This window comes from Scatophagus argus, chromosome 2, assembly GCF_020382885.2.
Source record: "Scatophagus argus isolate fScaArg1 chromosome 2, fScaArg1.pri, whole genome shotgun sequence".
NCBI classification, from domain to species: Eukaryota; Metazoa; Chordata; class Actinopteri; family Scatophagidae; genus Scatophagus; species Scatophagus argus.
In genome coordinates, this window is record NC_058494.1 from 3,290,772 (window position 1) to 3,310,061 (window position 19,290).

The 19,290-nt window shown below is 38.8% G+C and overlaps 1 protein-coding gene across 4 annotated transcripts in view; it reads right to left on the reverse strand.

Moving 5' to 3' along the window:
* Positions 1–248: 248 nt before the first annotated feature.
* The window catches only part of sorcs3 (sortilin related VPS10 domain containing receptor 3), a 187,809-nt gene continuing 168,767 nt past the window's right edge, over positions 249–19,290 (reverse strand). For all 4 annotated transcript variants that reach the window (XM_046401487.1, XM_046401497.1, XM_046401506.1 and 1 more), the window contains exons 22-27: positions 18,723–18,835; positions 10,867–10,998; positions 10,645–10,744; positions 7,010–7,115; positions 6,008–6,168; positions 249–2,986 (exon numbers count right to left, since the gene is read on the reverse strand). In XM_046401487.1, coding sequence (XP_046257443.1) covers positions 2,928–2,986; positions 6,008–6,168; positions 7,010–7,115; positions 10,645–10,744; positions 10,867–10,998; positions 18,723–18,835 — 671 coding nt within the window. In that variant the 3' untranslated portion in view covers positions 249–2,927. The remainder of the gene's footprint in view (positions 2,987–6,007; positions 6,169–7,009; positions 7,116–10,644; positions 10,745–10,866; positions 10,999–18,722; positions 18,836–19,290) is intronic.

Consider the following 19,290-nt stretch of genomic DNA (forward strand, 5'->3'; position numbering starts at 1 on the left):
AGTGCAGTCTCACTGAGCTACTAAAATCTCTATACACTCCTAGGCTGAGTACACACACTGGTTTGCAGCTTTGGTGAAAGCAATGGCAAGACCCAGCTAAATATGAGGAAATATTACCAACATGTTTTACACATTAATATTGTTAGGTCATTCCTCAGAACAAGACTCATTGTCTATAGCCATTACAGCACCTCTGTGAGGCTGTACTTAGCACAGAACATGAGCACCAAATGCTATTAACAGCATGCTAACTTGTGATAATGCTAACAAATATGCTAAAAATATGTATGGTAGTTAAAGGTGAGAGAAAATAATTTTTTTTTTATCCCATTTGTTTGCCATGACACATATGATCCTTGTCGGTTTAAAATATTCCAAGTCAAGAAAGCTGCAGTTTGTTTTAAAAATAGTAAAGTATTCAGTTTTAGTTCTTCATCTCTCATCTCTGGTCATACTAACAGCTGTGGATATGTGAAAGTAGAGTTGGTTTGTTCCGTTAGCTAGCTTGCATGTGGAACCAGCTGTACAAGGTTTTGGTCAGTGTTAAACCAGACCGCTGTTTGGACTGAGGTCTTTCTAACTGAGTATCTTCACAGTCTTCAGACTTGAACAGTTTTATAACAAACTGATTTTCTGGAGTTGGAAAATTGTCATTCTAATTACAAACATCATATGTGTGATTCATGCACAAGTTAAACTTGATTAAATAAATTATTTGTCTCTCATCCTTAACTACTTTATGTTTTTTTTCTGAAATAAGGTCTCATGGGGCATACCATAAGGAGAGGACCTTTGCCTCTGTATAGGCTACTGTTTACCATGCTCACCAGTCTTAGTGAAGCACGTTAGCATGCTAACATTTGCTGGTTTATGATGGTGTTAGATGAAGTTGAAGCATTTACAACATATCCAGAGGGAAACATACATGTCTGAACCAAATTTTGTGCACATCATTTTATAGCTATCTATAAAATTGCTTTTGAGATATTCAATGTTGTAACTGGACCAACTGACAGACAAACACTGAAATCCATAAAGTCATGCTATCATGACTAAAAGGGTTGAAGAAGAATAATGGATAACAAAGTTTTAAAAATAAGTTCATAAGGGTCAGAGCTTTGCAAACAAAAACTGAATTTTAAATGGAGCCAACCCTAGGCCTCCTGGTATTTGAGAAGATGTATCCATGACCTATAATATAATATAATATTTCACCCACTGTGAATATTTTAAATTTAATCACCATAGTTCAATAACTATTCATAATAACTAGGGTTGGCCAATTTTCAAGTCTTGCTGATCGACTCCGGCAAGCTAGCATGCAGGTTGTGAGTAGGAACCCCAAAGATAGCTAATGAGCACAGCGCCACAATGTGCCGCTAAACCACTCTGACCAACAGAGAACTGTTATCAATGATGAGTTGATGCAGCTTATGGTAATGTTACACGCTACTGCACGACACAGTTTGAAGGCTATTTTGATCCACTCCCACTTTTTATGTTAAAATCACTACTATGTAGTACAATTCAACACTTTCTGCACCTGATTCAAATTAAAAACCCTTGAGTGTTTCAATGGATAAAAACCCTTCATACCTTAACAAGGCTTTTATTGTGAAACATTTGCAGAAATGTGTTGTGGAAAACTCACAGATTTGCAAGGTTTGCATTTGCACTTGAAAGGTAGCTACTGCCATTTTTTCTCAAGTTGCAGCAGACTGAACTCTTACTTATAATTTTGATGTTAAAGTTCAGAACAAAAAAAAGAGCTGAGTTGAATGGTTGTTGTGAGAAATAAAAACTCAATGTGCCACAGCTGTTCTGGTTGTGGTGTTGCTGCATTCATGGGCTCCCGTTATGTTCCACGCAAAGGTGACTGGGTTTATACCGGCCTAACCCTAATAACAACTGATTCAGCTTTTGTTCTGAGGCCAAATTAGTACTATCAAAGCATTTATCAAAGATAATGGCACTATGTGATGGAATAATGGAAAATAATGTTTAGTTCAGATAGTTTAAAGACTGATGTCTCTGCAAAAATGTCTCAACATCTACTAAATGGTTCAAATAAAAATACATTGAACATGATCATGTTCATGATCTTCCTTCCTTCCATCTTTTTCATTTCATTTCCAGTGAAATGGAGGGAACTTATATCTCTCATATAGCATTACGGTTCTACCTGCATTAATAGATCAACCCTTTTCACTAGATTCATGTCGCCCAACAGTAAATGAAAAAAATCTGAGCAAAAGGGAAGTCTGGACAAAATTGATTCTGCTTTTTTTGATGAATGATTAGAAAAAAAATTATATACAACACTTGCTTATCTACAACACAGAAATTGTGTCCTCAATAAGAACATGCACAAGTCAAGGACCTAAGCAAAACAAAGTTGATTTCTTTAAGTAATGTTTGACTTTTTAAACACACTTTCAAAAACAGACCATTGTCAAATCTTCTGTCGTCGCCATGGTACTCAGACTAAAGCATGTAGAAAGTAATAATATATACATTTAACAGAACAGATGATAATATTGTACATTTCAATAATATTCCCTGTTTGATTGAAGACTCAGACATTATAGTCTATATATAGGCAGAAATGATTTTCAAAGCAAACTCCATAGGAAATTTACAGAACTCTTCATAAGTTTTGACGAAAGATATTTCACTCTGCAAATGAATGTTGTCATGTAGCTTATACATCCACAAAACTAAGTTTTGCCAGTAATTACAATGATTTCATTGAGTAAAATTGACATTTGCTGCATGGATATTTTTGAACGAGGCATCCATGCAAGTCTGTATAAATGAGGTCCCTTAGAAAACTATTAACATCAGTTGTGTTGAGAATTACAAAACAGAAAAAGAGAACCCCGACACTGTAATACTTTGCTCTGTACATAAACTGTTTCTCTCCCGCTTTACACGCTAGTACAGTTTGGAATCTCCCTTGTGCTCTCGCAGGCATTTCCAACTCCCCCTAAGCAGAAATAAATGAAACAAAAGAAGAAAAACAAGAGAAGAACAAAGATAGTTAGTTTGGTCCTTTTATGCCTATGAAACAAATAGCTTGTTTGACATTGACACCTCGTGTTAATTACTGAAATTCCAATGCGCAGTTTATCAAAGGTTCCCAAGCTATTAAACTGCATGGAAATTAGAAAACGACCCATTATGAAAGTGTGTCTTTTTTGTTATGATATGCTTGGTTCAATGAATGAGCACACACAGAATAGCAATTTTAACACTTCATTTCAGCTGTGAAAAGTATTTTTCCTGTGTGGTATGTAACTGAAGGACAAAAGAGAAACTGTTAATGTACAGCTCCTGCAATGGCATGAACTGCAGGAGCACAACAATCACTGTAAAATGGGAAATCCATCAATTTTCTACAAAAATGTACTGTGTGTTCATTGGTCAAGAGTTTCAATTAGACTGTGAAGCCATGTCTTCAGTGGTTGTGGGAGAGTATGAACAAAATAATTCCGATGCTATCATCAGGTTTTGGACACTAAGAACACGTAACAGAAAGCTTGCATGTTAAAAGGTGGATCTTGAATTTGTAGGATGTGGTTTTTATCAGGCAGGGAGAGATTTAATGTGTGACTGGAAATACCTGTCTGGAATACCTTGTACATGTTGTTGATATTAGGGGTGTCCCGATTCTGATTCTAAATTGATAATTGATCAAAATGGGCTTTCAATTTGGATCACTGAAATCAAAAGCAGGATCCAAGATTTTCCCAGTATTTTTTTCCTCTCTCTTTAAAGATTATGTCAGGTAGCTTACTTATAGCTGCAGGCTACCTGACACTTCCAGACACTTATTCAATGCACAAGAACAACTGACCAGTAACTCTGACTAGAAAAAAACAAACAAACAAACAAAAGTTGTTAGGGAATAATACTAATGATTCGTTGATCTTTACAAATACATACTTTACAAATAGTTTTAAATAAAAAAAAACAAAAAAAACAAAACAATGTAACCAAAAAAGTCAGATCAAATTGTCGATTGTGTCAACAGTTTGTTGAAGGACCTTTTCTATTCCAGCATGACTGTGTCTCAGTGCACAAAGCAAAGTCAATAAAGACATGGTTGGATGAGTTTGGTGTGGAAGAACCTGACTGGCCCACACAGAGTCCTGACCTCAACCTCATCCAACAGCTTTGGGATGAACTGGAATGGAGACTGCGAGCCAGACCTTTTCTTCCAACATCAGTGCCTAACCTCACAAATGCTCTACTGCATGAATGGGCACAAATTCCCCCAGAAACACTCCAGAATCTTGTGGGCAGCCTTCCCAGAAGAGCGGAGGCTGTTATAGCTGCTAAGGGGGGTACGAACTCCATATTAATGTCTATGTATTTAGAATGCAATGTCATTAAAGTCCCTGTTGGTCTAATGGTCAGGTGTTCCAATACTTTTGTCTATATAATGTACCCTCTAGGACTGCAAGTAGTTATTTCCATTGTCAAATCATTTCCTTGATTAATCAATGAATTTTTTTGTCTACAAAATGGAAATCAGAGGATAAATTCAGAGAATGTTTGGTATTTGTTTTGCATTAAAGCATGCTTCAATGATAATTGAAATTTCAAAACAGTCAAATTTGACTGACTAGTTAGTTCAGCTCTTATGCCTTCCCTCCCTCTGAATATCTGACCTACAAGGTGTTTTGTGGAATTATCTAGTAAACAAACAAAAGCTATGTCTACATTCACTGTTTTTCACTAAAATGCACTGTGTGTACACTTTGTGTGTATCCTTTGCTGTGTAACTGTGTTTCTGTCCTTGGTTGTTAAGCAATCACATTACACATGTGCGTCCATAGTGTGCACTCACAACACAGTGCACCTTTATGTTCGGAGGGAAGTAACAAAAATGTACCCTTGTTGCCCACTGACTGTGGAACTATTACATCTTTCTCTTCTTCTGCCAATTGCCACTTTATATCTTGTGTTTTACTTAAGCTTAGAGCAGCTTTGTTAATTAATGGTAATTATTTCTATTCTAATGTTTTTTTTTCCAAGTGTATTTTTTGAAACTATATAATTAATCAAATTCTAAATTATGTTTGTGTACAGTGTTTATTTTATGTTCTCAGCAAAGCACTCTGGTAAACTCCTGCAAGACTTTTTGCATGGCGGAATTAACTCTGTGGAGGATTGCAGGTCGTATTCAAAACGTAAGAATAAACACTGAGCTGAACAGAAAAATTCAGCTGGAAAAAAAGCAGAATACTGAGTCCACTACTGTGTGGGACTCCTTCTTGTTCTCTACAGTTACTACTGAGTTTTAACATTGAGGTCAGAATCAGCAAGCTCTCCAAAACTGACAATCTACAGGAGCTTCATTTGTAAACTATCTCAGAGCCTAACGAAGCCTTCTGTGACAACCTGTACTGCTTTCTGTTTTCAAAGCTGACAGACTGACATTTTATGTCAGAGCGAGCAGCATTCAGCAATTTTTTTTTGACAATCTGCTGGGTTTGTGCTGGATTGCAATATTCTTTTTAAACAAGTCATATTGTGACCAAATATTCAAGTGATTAAGGCTCCTGCCTCTGTGGCTCCTGCTGGTCTATCCAATCCTGAGGCCCGATGCTTGAACATGTTGGTTTTATTAATTATTCATTGTTCTCAGTACTGCAAGCATTGCCGGAATCTATTCTTTACAATGTTAAAACCCTTTCAGTACTGCCTTTGCTCTGCTGCTCCCTCTGCTCTTCTCTTCTCTGAATAATTAAAAATGCTAAAAGGAGATTAAATTGCCAATTCTCTGTTCAAAAAATAATTCCAATTCAATAGCTAAAGTATGGCTTGGGGTTTAATGTGCTCACTTTTATTCTGTATATTACCATGTTGACTTTTACTCCAAAACCAAAGAAACAAATTCTGTTTCAAGTCCCTTTTCAGGAACTGTCTATTCAGTTTAGCAGTAATGTCAGCAAGCAAACACTGATTCATACAACCTTTAATACAGAAGCTGTTGACTTACTTTTGACCCTGGCATCCATTTCCTTCTCCATGAGTTCTTTGGATGTGGAGAACTCACTCAGAGTGATTTTAGGTGTGCTGTCACCCTGACCCACAGAACCAATCATCTCTTGCTCTTTCTCCTGGTTCACCTCAGCGTATATGTTGATCCAAGGTATTTTTCTAGTGATTTGCAAAGGAAGAAGTTAACAAAGGAGCCTAACCACGTTTTGAAAACCACCTTGTGGCAACATTTTTCACTAAAAAGTTGATCCTTCCTTCTTGAAGTGAAAGCAAAGTCTTTTATGTCTAAACTGATTATTTTTACAACTCTGAAGGATGAGAAACTTTTTTTAAAAACCCACATTTCTCCACTAATGTCAAAGAAAATAGTTCTGCTTCCTGGAGTTCTATGGGCATACCAACTTTCAAAGTTATCTTGAAATGATAACTCAGTAACCAATTTACAGGCAAATTACAGTTACACTAGTATCTTTTCCCATCCGCATTTATAACACATAATATACATCTTTATTTAGTCACTATCCAATTTATTTCCAATTACTATTCATTTCAGTTATTAATTGTTCTGTTTTGTCAACTGTGAGATTTCTTGAAAAATGCATTCTCTTTAGACTAATGGAAAAAATTTCATATCCATAATTAATGACAGCTTTTCCATTTCCCCCCGACTTTTCAAGAGAATCATTTTGAGTATGAATAATTTATTCAGCAAATAACAGCCGAGGCACAGCAACTGCATATTAAACCATTTAATGGTCGTTTTCTCTGCATTTTATCACTGATTGCTGTATGTGCCTCATGCATTGGAATTCTGCTAGAACGATTTACAACCTCTAGGGGGACTTGTCAAATGAAATTTCCAAATACGACTGTGATTGATTGGTCCAGACAGTGCTCATCTGGTATCATCAATAATGAATAATATGGTAATAGATATATACTAGGGCTCTATATGATCATGCTGTATGTGCAGCAGATGGAAGTAATCACAAAGACTTACCTCTTGAATTTGTAGATGAGGAACACTGCCAGGCCCAGGAATACCACTGAAAGGAGCATTAGCATAGCTGAGCTGCTGTGTCTGGGGTTGGAGTCCACCAAGGGTGCTGTGGGAGAAGGGGAGACGATTCTGTTGTTGTTACATGTGCTTTAATGTTGGTGTCTACCTCTTTGCTTGTTTGTTTTCAACCTTTACATCATCCTACCCAAACTAGCTACTAGGGTTCCTAATGATAAGTGAAGTAGGTAGCACTAGTGGTTGGAGCCAAAGAGGGCAGTAGACCGAACACTGACGTATCAACACCTTTAACTTGATGTAGTGAAATGTGAGCAAACTGTTTTTACACATCCAGCAGTTGTTGAGCAACATCATCATTCATTTGTAGTGTTGTTTCTGCCCAGCTCATTATTCCGGTATTGACTCCCTTTTAGCTCTGCTGTTGGTCTCTACCACCTCCTGAGGGGAATATCTGACTCTTTAGCTGCTAAATGCTCATCTTTATTCACCAGCTAGTTACTAACTGTGTCCGCCTGCTCTGCGGTGGCAGTGTTTAGTGTTTATTCAATGGAAACAGCTGCCTACTGCAGCCGAAAACAATACTATAGTAGCACTGAGTGAGGAAAAAAAACCAAAAAATATTAACACTGTTGGCCATACAGATAAACAATGAGCTGAAGTTCACTATAAAGTTCACTATACTGTAAAACTGAATGCAGCTGTAGCTTCAGCTGATAATTCTCTGTAGGTTCATCACCATGGTGATGGCCCCTCTGCTGCTGTCACTCTCCAGGGCTGCAGGACTGATTGAGGGAGTAATCAGGAGGATTATCAGTGTGCTCAGAGCAGCAGCCGGTTCTCACAAGGTCTCCTCACCTCACCTCACCTCACGTACACCTGAGTTTTGCACTTTGGGCTCTTTTTAGCTTTGTTTTTACAGCACCACACTCATGCTGCACTTTTTCCACTCATCCACTCCCTACACTACTGACTTCCTCCCATCAGTAGTTTTGTAAATAAACTACTTTGTTATTTAATTAACCCATGTGTCTCCCACTTTTTGTTGCAATTTAAGGCTAACGCTTTAAGTGACCCCTTCACATTATTTTCACAGTTTCACTTGACGTATTTTACTCTAAAATGATCATTTATAGCCACTAATTTGTTTTACATTACATTTAACAAAATCTGTGTAGTGATTTAGGCAGAGATCTTGAGAGTTGGAATATGCCAAATGAGCTGTATGGAACCCATGTATTTATTTATTTATTTATTTGAGGAGGAGGGTGTACTATTCTCCCAGTAAGTAATTAAAAACATTTAAGCTAAGTTAGTTTAAATTAAGTAAAGTGAAATAAACTTGTTGGAAGACCTTTTAGAATTTATTTGGGTAGTTTTACATTTGGCTACATCTCTAATACAGACATCAGACAGATGCTAATGAGGATGCGCTGTGGGGTTAAGTGAGGATGTTGGAAGCCGTAGACATACATAACTGTTAGCTAGTTTAGGCTTTGGTTACATCTGGGATGTGTACATCTGTTTGTGTTATATGTTTTGTTCTACTGCTGCCACTGTGTCCAAGCATTTCATCACTGTCCTGTATCAACATGATACGTTGACGCTAAAGAAAATTTTTCACAGTGTGGATGACACTGTTCCTAACCAACTGCACAATAATAGTGATAATTTATGTTCACTGTCCATGTAAAATAGTTACTACTATTACTACTAATTACTACTAATACTTAACAGTTGGGTGATGTTTTGTTTAAAACTGTATGTGTATAACTGAATATTAATGGTTTTAAAGAACCCTGTTAGATTTGTCCTTTTTATTTTGTTTTCTTGTTGTTTTTGTTTTTAGCCTAATCAGTTATTCTTTTAAAAGGGCCAGATTGGAAAAGAAAAAAAAAAGGCTGGACATTTACATTTCCTATGTCTGATCTATAAAGCTCGGGTGTTAAATGTGTGTGCACACCTTTTCATTTTCTCATCCACTTCATGTGGACTTGTGTGTATATGATACCTAACAACCTGGTCAAATGCATTTTCTTCCTCACTAAAATGCTCAGTCATACAATCTCTTGCAGTTGTCTTCTTCAGCAAATTCGTAGGTGGACTGTGATGTTCCTTTAGATGTCGATTAGCAGAGTGGTGTGAGGCAGGCGGAAGGAATGTGTGTTTAAAAATAAAAAAGGAATGTAAAAACATTGCTCCATTGAGCTAAACTGAGTTAAGCAGAAGAATGGACAACATATATCTTTCAACATATAAGATGCAATCTTTCTTATTTTCCTGACTGCACACTCACATTAACATTAACATTAACATCTCTGCCTCTGAGATGAAATCTAGGCTTATCCCCCTGTAGATGAATTCCAATGCTGATTACGAGTACTGACAATGTGTATTATGAGATAACGCTCTTATTTTTAATATCACAAATGTCACCAATTGTGGTAGCGTGAAATTACGTTTCTATTTCTGGGCAAAGAAGGTGACAGCAGTGGGTAATTCATGCTTTTCATGTGGATTTGAAATGATTAAATGCACTTATACTCTAAACAAGTACTTTCTATGATTATTGTCACACACATGGTTTTGCTCAAAAGGCATCTACATCAAATTCCTCTTATTATTTTGAAGAGCGCATTATTGTCTGTCACTACAGTGAAATCACACTGCAGTTTTCAATGTTATCGTGCTGCTCACGAGCCCTTCAGCTCAGAGAAGGCGGTGAATATGCTACTGACCTTTCTCAAGATGCTTGAAGGCTTTTTAGACCTTTTCTTGGGAGGTGAAATATAAAGAGGGATCCAGCTGGGTCCACCTCCAATGTCATTAGAGTGCAGTACACCACAGAACGTCACAGAGCAGCACATGCCAGGCTGTTAATACCTGACACTTTAAGCTACAGACAACTCATGGCTGTGTGCCTCCAGAGACTGTGTGCTTAATGAAACCAGCCAAGCAATGAATACAATGTAAGACCCATCCTGCACTGGGACACAGAAGTGCTACCAAGGCATAAGCCAATAAAAATGAGAAGTTTTAGAGACACTCAATGTGCCTCCATGAATCTGGCATTGATTTGATACTTATGACAGCAGTTTGTTATTTGGCAGGAGTGCATTTTGAATTTCTCGAATGTCAACCAACCTTCTCTTCTCCAGCGGCTAAGAACTGAACAGTGCTGTTGCCTTGTCAGTTCTGAATTCTGCTTCTGCCCTTAAATTGTAGTGTTCCTTCTCAAGGACTAAATAATCAACATAATTATGCTCAGTGTAACACTCATTTTGTGGTTGGATGGCTGTAAAAGAAATAGAACAGATGTTCAGCTTTTGATGGCAGGCATAAAAGATCCCTCGACTCAAGGAGCTCCACTTAAAATCAAACCCCACCCATACTCCCTTGTGTTCTCCTGCCTGGGATGGAGGCAGAATGACAAGAATTTTAATTGGTGGACCAAAGAAAAACTCTGCTTGTCAAAACATGGTTCTTACAGTTCTATTTCTTGTCATTTCAAAATGAAAAATAGAAAAAACTACGGCATAATTAAATTACTATTACAAGTTAATATTGTGGCTGATCACTTAATGGCAGTATTGAAAGCAGTGTGAGCAAATGTTTCTTACCGAGTGTTAACTGTGTGTTGTACACGATCACCCTTACACCAGGCTTGAGCTCGAACTCCACCAAATTTTGGTTCAGCGCGCTAACAATTATATCAGATACCTGTTAAACACATACAACGTGGTGTTTTACATTTGAACAGGAGTTACTGTCACCTTTTGTAAAATATATTTGACTGAATTTCAACAATTTGTCATTTGAACTCCAGTCTTCATCGCCCACACCTGCTCGAGCTCCTCCTCGCTCTTTTTCTTGCCCTCCGATTGGTTCTTGTGAGGTAACAGGAAGAGCTCAGCAGCTGTTGGAACTCCAGGGAACACAGCTACCAAGAGCTGCTCCTCTGGGAAGTCAGACACCTGCGTCAAAGCAAAAATATGCTTCATTAGTTACCAGTCACTGTGACAGTGATTGTTACTAATAGATTTATCAGTTAAAAAACACATGACTTTGTCTGTGCCCATGAAATCTCACCATCAAACTTCTGTCAACCAACTCCTGTATAATGGATTATTTTATGAATATGGAGTGGGGAGCAATGATAATGACCCCACTACAAGAGGAATGTAGATTCAAGGACATCTCCATTATTGAACGGCTGCATGTATGTTGCAGTTGGTAGAGTATGCAGCGTGATGTAGCCTCAGACTTCAGCTGTCTGTTTGAACTAGCTCCCATATAGCCAAATAAAGTCAATGTGCTTTACATTAAAATGTAAGAAGTGCATCTTTACGTTTCGTACAAAGTTTTCATACAAAGTTACTTTTTAATCTTAAGGGACAACACTCAAACTCTCAGTCAAGATATAACTGCCTGCCAATTATATCAATGCAATTATGCCTTCAATTATATCTGTAATTATATCTGTAATCAGTTATGTGAAAGACAGTATAAGGTTTGTCATAGGCTTCATCTTCGATGTAAAGCGAATTTGTCTCCCATGCCTCTCCATTGTCCATGTAAGTCACACACTGCCCGCTATATGCACTAGAACTGCACTGTTGAAGACTTCGTTCAGGTTTCTGGGATTGTGTAGACGACTGGATGTACAGAGGAGATATTACTGTCCAAAGGTTTTTGTTTTTTCTTGTAGCCTTGTATGTTTGGTGTTAGTGGGCTCTCAGCGAAATAATAAAATATACCACCTGATGGAGAGAAAGATACAAAGAGAGAGAGAGAGAGAGAAGCAGAGAGGTGGAGATGGAGAGAAGGAGATAAAAAGAAAGATGGAAACAAAGAGCAAACCCATCCAAATAGCAACAGAATGAGAGATACAGAGACATGGAGTGTTGAATGCATAATGACCTTTATGTCAAGATGACAAATATAAGAGCACACTACATTTTCAACTGTAATTTCTTGGGAAAGAACAGAGGGCAGTGTGGTAAAATTTCCTGCAACACATCAGACACAGTGTTCATATTGTACAAGCGAACAGCATGAGCACCATTACACTGAAGTCAGCCAATTAACCAACCTGCCAACTAAGGCAGTTTAGGCAAAGCGGATATGATGTAGATATAAGGCCAGGTCAAGCTGTTCAGTATCTGCTTTTTGCTTGGCTGAGAGTATGAGTTCAGGACAGATAAAAGGTCAATTATGGCAGAGCTAGAAAATGGTGTAGAATGTCACGGGACCCAGTAGATCTATGATAGCACAGGCTGATACCCACTGCACACAAAAGCTGCATATAAATACCATTTGCAGGAGAACATGAAGACAATCTCCAGACATGGAAAGTTCACCAGTTCTTAGTGGTCAAGTTAGCAGAGTGAAAGTAGCGTGTTCAATGGTCATGGCTCAAATGGTCATTTAGTGTTGGAGTGACAGCCCAGGAGAAGTTCAACAACTACCGTCATGAAATTAGATACGGACATTCAAGGTTAGTAGAGGATGGACTTTGATGACTTTGGTCCACTTTTCCAACTTCTGGGTTCATGACAGGCTACCTGTCGTTACTAAACTCTCATCGTGTTCCCATTTTATTGAGCATTCCTCACCACAAAGCAAATGAACGATGATTTCCTTTCCTGTGCGTTTTAGTGTGTTCAGGCGTTTAATAAAGAAGCACAATTTGTTGTCGAATCAAAATTCTCCTGTTTCATTTCTAAGTTAAATGATCTATTTACAGCCTTTTGGATTAACTTGAAAGTACTGTCACCAAACAAGAGACAAGTCTATGTCCGGATTACCGTCAAGCACACAAACAAACAAAAGGTGAAACCAAATACTTATGGTGAAACAGTGGTGAAATTTATCTTGCTACATCTCAGTCTCCAAAGATGTCTAAAGCTTATATTTATTTTGATAAGAGAAGTGAGGCAGAGAAAATGTTTCTGTTCTTTTTTTTTTTTTTTTAGAAAAGCATTTTCCAAGCCCTTAGCTTTTAACCAGTTATTCAAGCAAGGGAGGCAGGGCCTGACTGGTGATCACTCTTCACTTTAGAGCCTGAGATGTTTTTATGTTTTCATAGCAGCTGGGACAGACGATGGAGTGGGTATAGTCAAAGCACATCAATTATCAAGCAGAAATCACTATTTGAGTCCCAAAGTAGTGGACAAATGATGACCATGGGCATGACTTCCAATGAGAGAAGGGCTGAGGAGGAGATAAAGTGAACAGGATCACAGTAGAGGCAACAGCCCCTGAAAAAAAATAATCAATACACTCATGTTTGTTCTCATTGAAATCATTAGTTTAAAAGCTTGCTGGCCACTTTGGAGTGCTCTCTTTTGATGCTCTGCGAGCTCACTGCTGGATACAAAAATCAGATCAGGACGAACAAGCTGAAAGAGAGGCGAGACGCTCCTAGATGAAGATGAGGTTACCTGCTGCAGGGAAGCCTGGCTCAGTTTGGTACAAAGACTCCATACTGCAATATTGTTACAAGTTTGTTCAAAGGAATACTATTTGATTAAGATAAGCACCGAAGCCTTATGCACTGAAACTGAAAGGTACGTGACAGTACACGCAGTATTTTGCATGCAGTTTTGCTTTTATATGTTCTAGTTTCAATTTAATACAGATAACCTCATTGAAATCAGTTTTGGAAATTCTATATATTTAGTTACTTGGTCTGAATAATTTACTGTTCATTCCTCATCTACAGCAGGGGTGGACAACTGTTGCTTTTTTTCCCAGAGGGCTATACTAACTTAAAGCAAGCAAAGAGCCACACATATGGCAGTTGAATTGAAATATGAAACACTTAGTACCAAATTCTATTAAATAAACTGACTTTGGCAGACATCACAGGCTGCTTTAAATGCTAAAAAGGCTAGACATTGATCCTTGAAATTTCTGTTGAAAAATGTTGACTTTAGCTGTGTTTGTCAAACTATTTTATAATATATAATATTGTTATATTATGTAACATTGTGTCCCCCCCCCCCCCCGTGTGTGTGTGTGTCTTACTGTAACCCTATCCAGAGCGGAGCTGAATGGCCCTGACCGATCTACCAGCTATCTACTCACCTGCACACCTGTTTGGCACTTGCTATAATCAGCTCCACCCTCTCCACTGGCTTTATATGGACCAGCTCTCCTTTTCCACCTTCACCCGATTGTACCTGCACCTGTTAACGTCAGGTTGACTCTCTCTCTCTGTTGTCTAATGATTCTGTTTTGTGAGGAGTCTTATAAGTAGCATATGTATCTTTTGAAAAATTCCAGTTAATGCCTTTATTTGTAAAATCTAATTACTGGACTTAAGTGTTCTATTTTTTGGGGTTTCAATGTTGTCTACCCACAACACTCTGAGGTCACAATGAGAAGACTGCTTGCATAAAACAATCCACTTGCAGTGTCAGCTTTTGGATTAACTTACATCTGTATGATATGCACAACTGTAAGTTTGTGCATATTATGTCTCTTGATGTTTTCCTTTGCTCCATCAGCATGCAAAACAAACTTATGACACTTGTTGACACTTGGCACAACTCTTGATTAAAAATGTGACATTGAAGGTCAACTTTTCTCTGTGTTTTGGAAGTGTACTCACGGCTCTGTCATGTCATCAACTGTTAATATAACTTGAGGTGAGTGGGCAAGAATCAACTTGAGGCTGTTGGAATCATCTGATGGGAACATCAGTTATATCAGATAGTTGGTTATAAACCACTGTATTGGACAAATAAAACATTTTTACCTGATGATGACAATAGATGAAAAGATAGAGGATCTTCAAAATTATCATAATCCACACTTTGGGTAACATGAATGTATAAATTAAATTTCATCTATGTTATTCACCACTGACAGGACTACAGGAAAAGCCAAGATCCACTAGCTCAAAGAACATAGAACATACATAGACTGTATACCGTATATGTATTAAACCCACTCTGCACTAAATCCACAGTTGTGTGAGGCCAGTCACAAACCAGGACAGAGAGACAGCTGTCTGAACGGGAGGTGGACAAGATGCCAGATAAAATGATCTGGATGAAGCCTCAGACATTCTATATGAATCTTTCAGTAATTGATGAGATATTGCAGCCTGGACCATAATGGTAGACCAAATTACTAAGTGACATTCCCATTCCTTAAGCCCTGTTGAGTTGCTCCACAAATGTTTTACAAATTTTAAGCCAATGTGTTGCTTCCCCCACTAGGCTGTATAACATGACCTCTGATCACCGACTCCATCCTATGTCTTTATAAAATGATTCCTAATGGTAAATCCAGATTATGTTTCTTTTGTGAGGGGAATCTCTTACAATCCAATATGCATTCCAGTCATCTGAGAATAAGTTAATCATCAACACTATAATTGTTGAGTTGAAACACAGCAAAAAAAAATGAAAGTATCACATTAATGTGCGTGGCAAGCATTCAGTTGGATAACAAAGTACTTCTGAGCCTTTGGGGAAGCAATAAGGAGATGGTAGCTTGATAGCTTGCATTAACCTTCAAGGGAAGCTACGGGGGAGTATGAACACTGTAAACTGCATGAGTTTGAACTGAAAAACATTAAGGCAATATGAGAGGGAGGTGTCTGAGGATAGACAGAGTGGAATGAAATAACCTCTGCTACTAAATGCCATTTCACGAGCAGAAGAGGCGGTGGCATCAAAATGAGCCCAGGTGAACAGTACAAAGTCATGACTTGAAAGATTCAACAACAGGGCTCCACGGCACTGAACCTCTGTTAAATGGACCTTGACTTTAATTGCAAGTTGCTCCTTCTCTCATCTCTTGTTTTATTGTTGGGAGTTATTTACTATGTTGAAAAGCCTTCAGTTCTGGACTGGTCTCTGTCTCAAGTTCTCAACCATAACAAAACAGAGGAAAAATAACCCTTCCTGTCACAGCTTGGACAATATGGTTGTCTGGAAATGAACTCTGTGACACCTCCAGCCTCATAAACAGATCTACAGCCTTTTCATATGGATAGTAGCAGATGTCAAACTATTAACAGGATATTGTGAAAAGATGAATACAAACAAAAGTGACACATCAGCCACAATCTGTAATTTAATAAAAATAAATACTGTAATTTCCGGACTATTGAGCGCACCTGAATATAAGCCGCACCCATCCATCCATCCATTTTCTATACCACTTATCTGTCAGGGTCGAGGGGAGCTGGAGCCTATCCCAGCTGACTACAGGCGAGAGGCGGGGTTCACCCTGGACTGGTCGCCAGTCAATCACAGGACCGACACACAAAGACAGACAACCACACACTCTCACTCCTAGAGGCAATTTAGAGTAGCCAATTAACCTAATGTGCATGTTTTTGGTATTGTGGGAGGAAGCCGGAGTACCCGGAGAAAACCCACACAGGCACAGGGAGAACATGCAAACTCAGAAGGGCCCAGACTGGGATTCGAACCTGGAACCCTCTTGCTATGAGGTGACAGCGCTAACCACTGCACCACCGTAAGCCGCACACAGTAAATTTAAAAAGAAAAAAAAAACTTGTATATAAATATAGGCCGCAGCTGTCTATAAGCCGCAGGTGTCCACGTTGTCAGTCTCTCTTTTATTGTTGCTCTCAATGTCACGTTTGTCTCAAGGCAAAATCCACGAACTAGCCGCATCATTGTTAAAGCTGCAGGGTTCAAAGCGTGTTAAAAAAAGTAGCGGCTTATAGTCCGGAAATTACGGTAAATAAAAAAAACATGCACATATTGGAACTCTCACCATTTTCACCCCATTTCATCTGAACACCTCACCTCAAAGGGGACCCTGTAAAGATCCCATTGTAATCCTAGTTCTGCGATCACTGGCAGAGCCCTTTACTGTGTACAGTAACACTGACACTGAGGGAACCAACTGACCTAATGAGGCAACTAAGTCAGGTCAGAATCAAGCTTTTCATTTTCTGTCATTTTGAATCAACTCACAAATTATGAGACTATCGCTCCATACTACAGCACAGCAAGAAACACAAAAGGGGACGAAAGACTTTACCTTGGAAAATATTTGTTTCATTTAACTATCTCAGGCAGGCCTCCTATTAGATAAACTTTAGAATGCATTTTTACATGGAAGAAGGACTCTTCATTTTGTTCCCAATCACTCAAACTGAAATCCTCGCTAGTAAGAACAGGAGGATAAAACTAGATGTACGGAAAAACTCCCACAGAGTGAACCTCGACCTTCAAGACCAATCAAGGCAGTCACCTACTTTACCTGGTTGGTTATAAACCCTCAGTGTGAACAGAAACTATCTCATGTGCTTATGTGATCAGCTCTTCTGAGCTCTTGTACAGTAAGAATAACATGTGGCCGATCAATCTGAGCATCCTTACGCTTAAGGTGACAAAATTAAATTAACTAAATGCATTGACTAAAAAAAGAGTTTGAGTGTGATTTACCTAACACTCAGAAGATGCTAGTTTTTATACCAGTCTCTGTGATTTGTGAAGCCTTTCTGGAGAATGCATCAATAACCATCCATCCATTTTCTATACCGCTTATCCGTCAGGGTCGTGGGTTGACTACGGGCGAGAGGCGGGGTACACCCTGGACTGGTCACCAGTCAATCGCAGGGCTGACACACAAAGACAGACAACCACACACACTCACACCTAGGGGCAGTGTAGAGTAGGCAATTAACCTAATGTGCATGTTTTTGGGACTTTGGGAGTACCCGGAGAAAATCCATGCCGAACCCAGAACCTACAAACTCCACACAGAAGGGCCCAAACCAGGATTGGAACCTGGAACCCTCTTGCTATGAGGCCGCCCTGCATCAACTGCATCGATTAATCTAAGAAATTTAACACTGTCAGTCTAGTAAGTTCAAACATTAAAACGAGTGTCTCCATAGTTTTCTCAGTTTAGTCTCAATCGTTTATCAAAAATGTATTACTGCAGTTCTTGAGCAATATATTTCTAATTAAACAGTGAAGAAAAATTGGTCATCATTTTTAGAAAATTACTATACTTTAGACAACAGTCCAAGAAAGCAATCAGCTCAAAACCGTGGGCCTACAGTCTGTGTTATCTAGTTTATGCATGACCCCTTCACCCATTTAAAAGTTGGTCCAAAAGTGCCCACCCACAGCTCTAACACTAGGAGGTGTGTTGTAAGATGACCAAGAGCACAACACAGCCAAATACAGTCGGCTATTCATGAGCTGTGAATGGGGACATGAGTAGCACTTAACAATAATGGGCGAGCTTCCCACACACAGCGAGAGCACTTGCACCCCTTTTACATTCAAGTACTCTACCACACACGCGGACACTCACATTTGACATGGTGACAGGTATCGTTACTCGTAGGTCTCTAACAAGCCCCCATGCTAGAAGTGCAGAGATTATTTTATTGGAGACTTTTAAAATTAAGGAATCAGCGCTCATGAAGCCATCTCGGGAGAGAAAGGAAAGCAGAGGCGTCGTCACACCTGTCCGATGATGAATCACAGGGTGGACAGAGGGTGTTCTCTTGCTGCACCAATGAGCCCAGAGTACTGGGCAGCTAAGATAATAGGGGTGTAGGAAATAATTGAGAAATAGCTGGGTGAGAAAGAAAGTAGGAGATAAAGAGACAGAAAGGAAAGGAGCTGAACACAGATAGAAGGATGGATGGAAGTGAGTGGGAAGGACAAAGAAAATGAAAATCACTCACTTGGAGCAGGGCCTTCTTAATTACTCTCCCCACATCCTGTCTCCACTCGGGTATGTCAGGGTTGAACTCGTCCAGATTAGGGGAGAAAGATAAAAGTAGAGATTTGAAGAATTCTGTTGAGGAGAGTCAAGGGAAAATCAGCCATTAATTCATTCTGATCCAGGGGCATTATTCTCAGGGAGCTGTGCCAACTGTCATTTTGCTCAAGTTGAGTTCCAGGTAGTTAACACTTGATGAAAAGAAGAGGCTTTCTCATATCCTTTGCGCTTCCCTTTGGCTAAATGTACCAGATGCACTTGTAGATAATTAGAAAATGTCACAGCTTTATGCCAACCCATCCACTGGTAATAAATCATTGCATTTTACAGATACTTGCTGGCAGGTCGCTTCATTTCAAATGAAGACATATTCTAGAGCTTCTAGCAGTATTGCGATATATTTTACTCAAGTAGGAGCAATTTTTCAGAAACAATAAATGACAGCTGACTAAAATGATGGATGCTGAATCATTTAACTGCTTTCCACACAAGTGCATTTTCGGACATGTTAAAAAGAAGGGAGGCATATA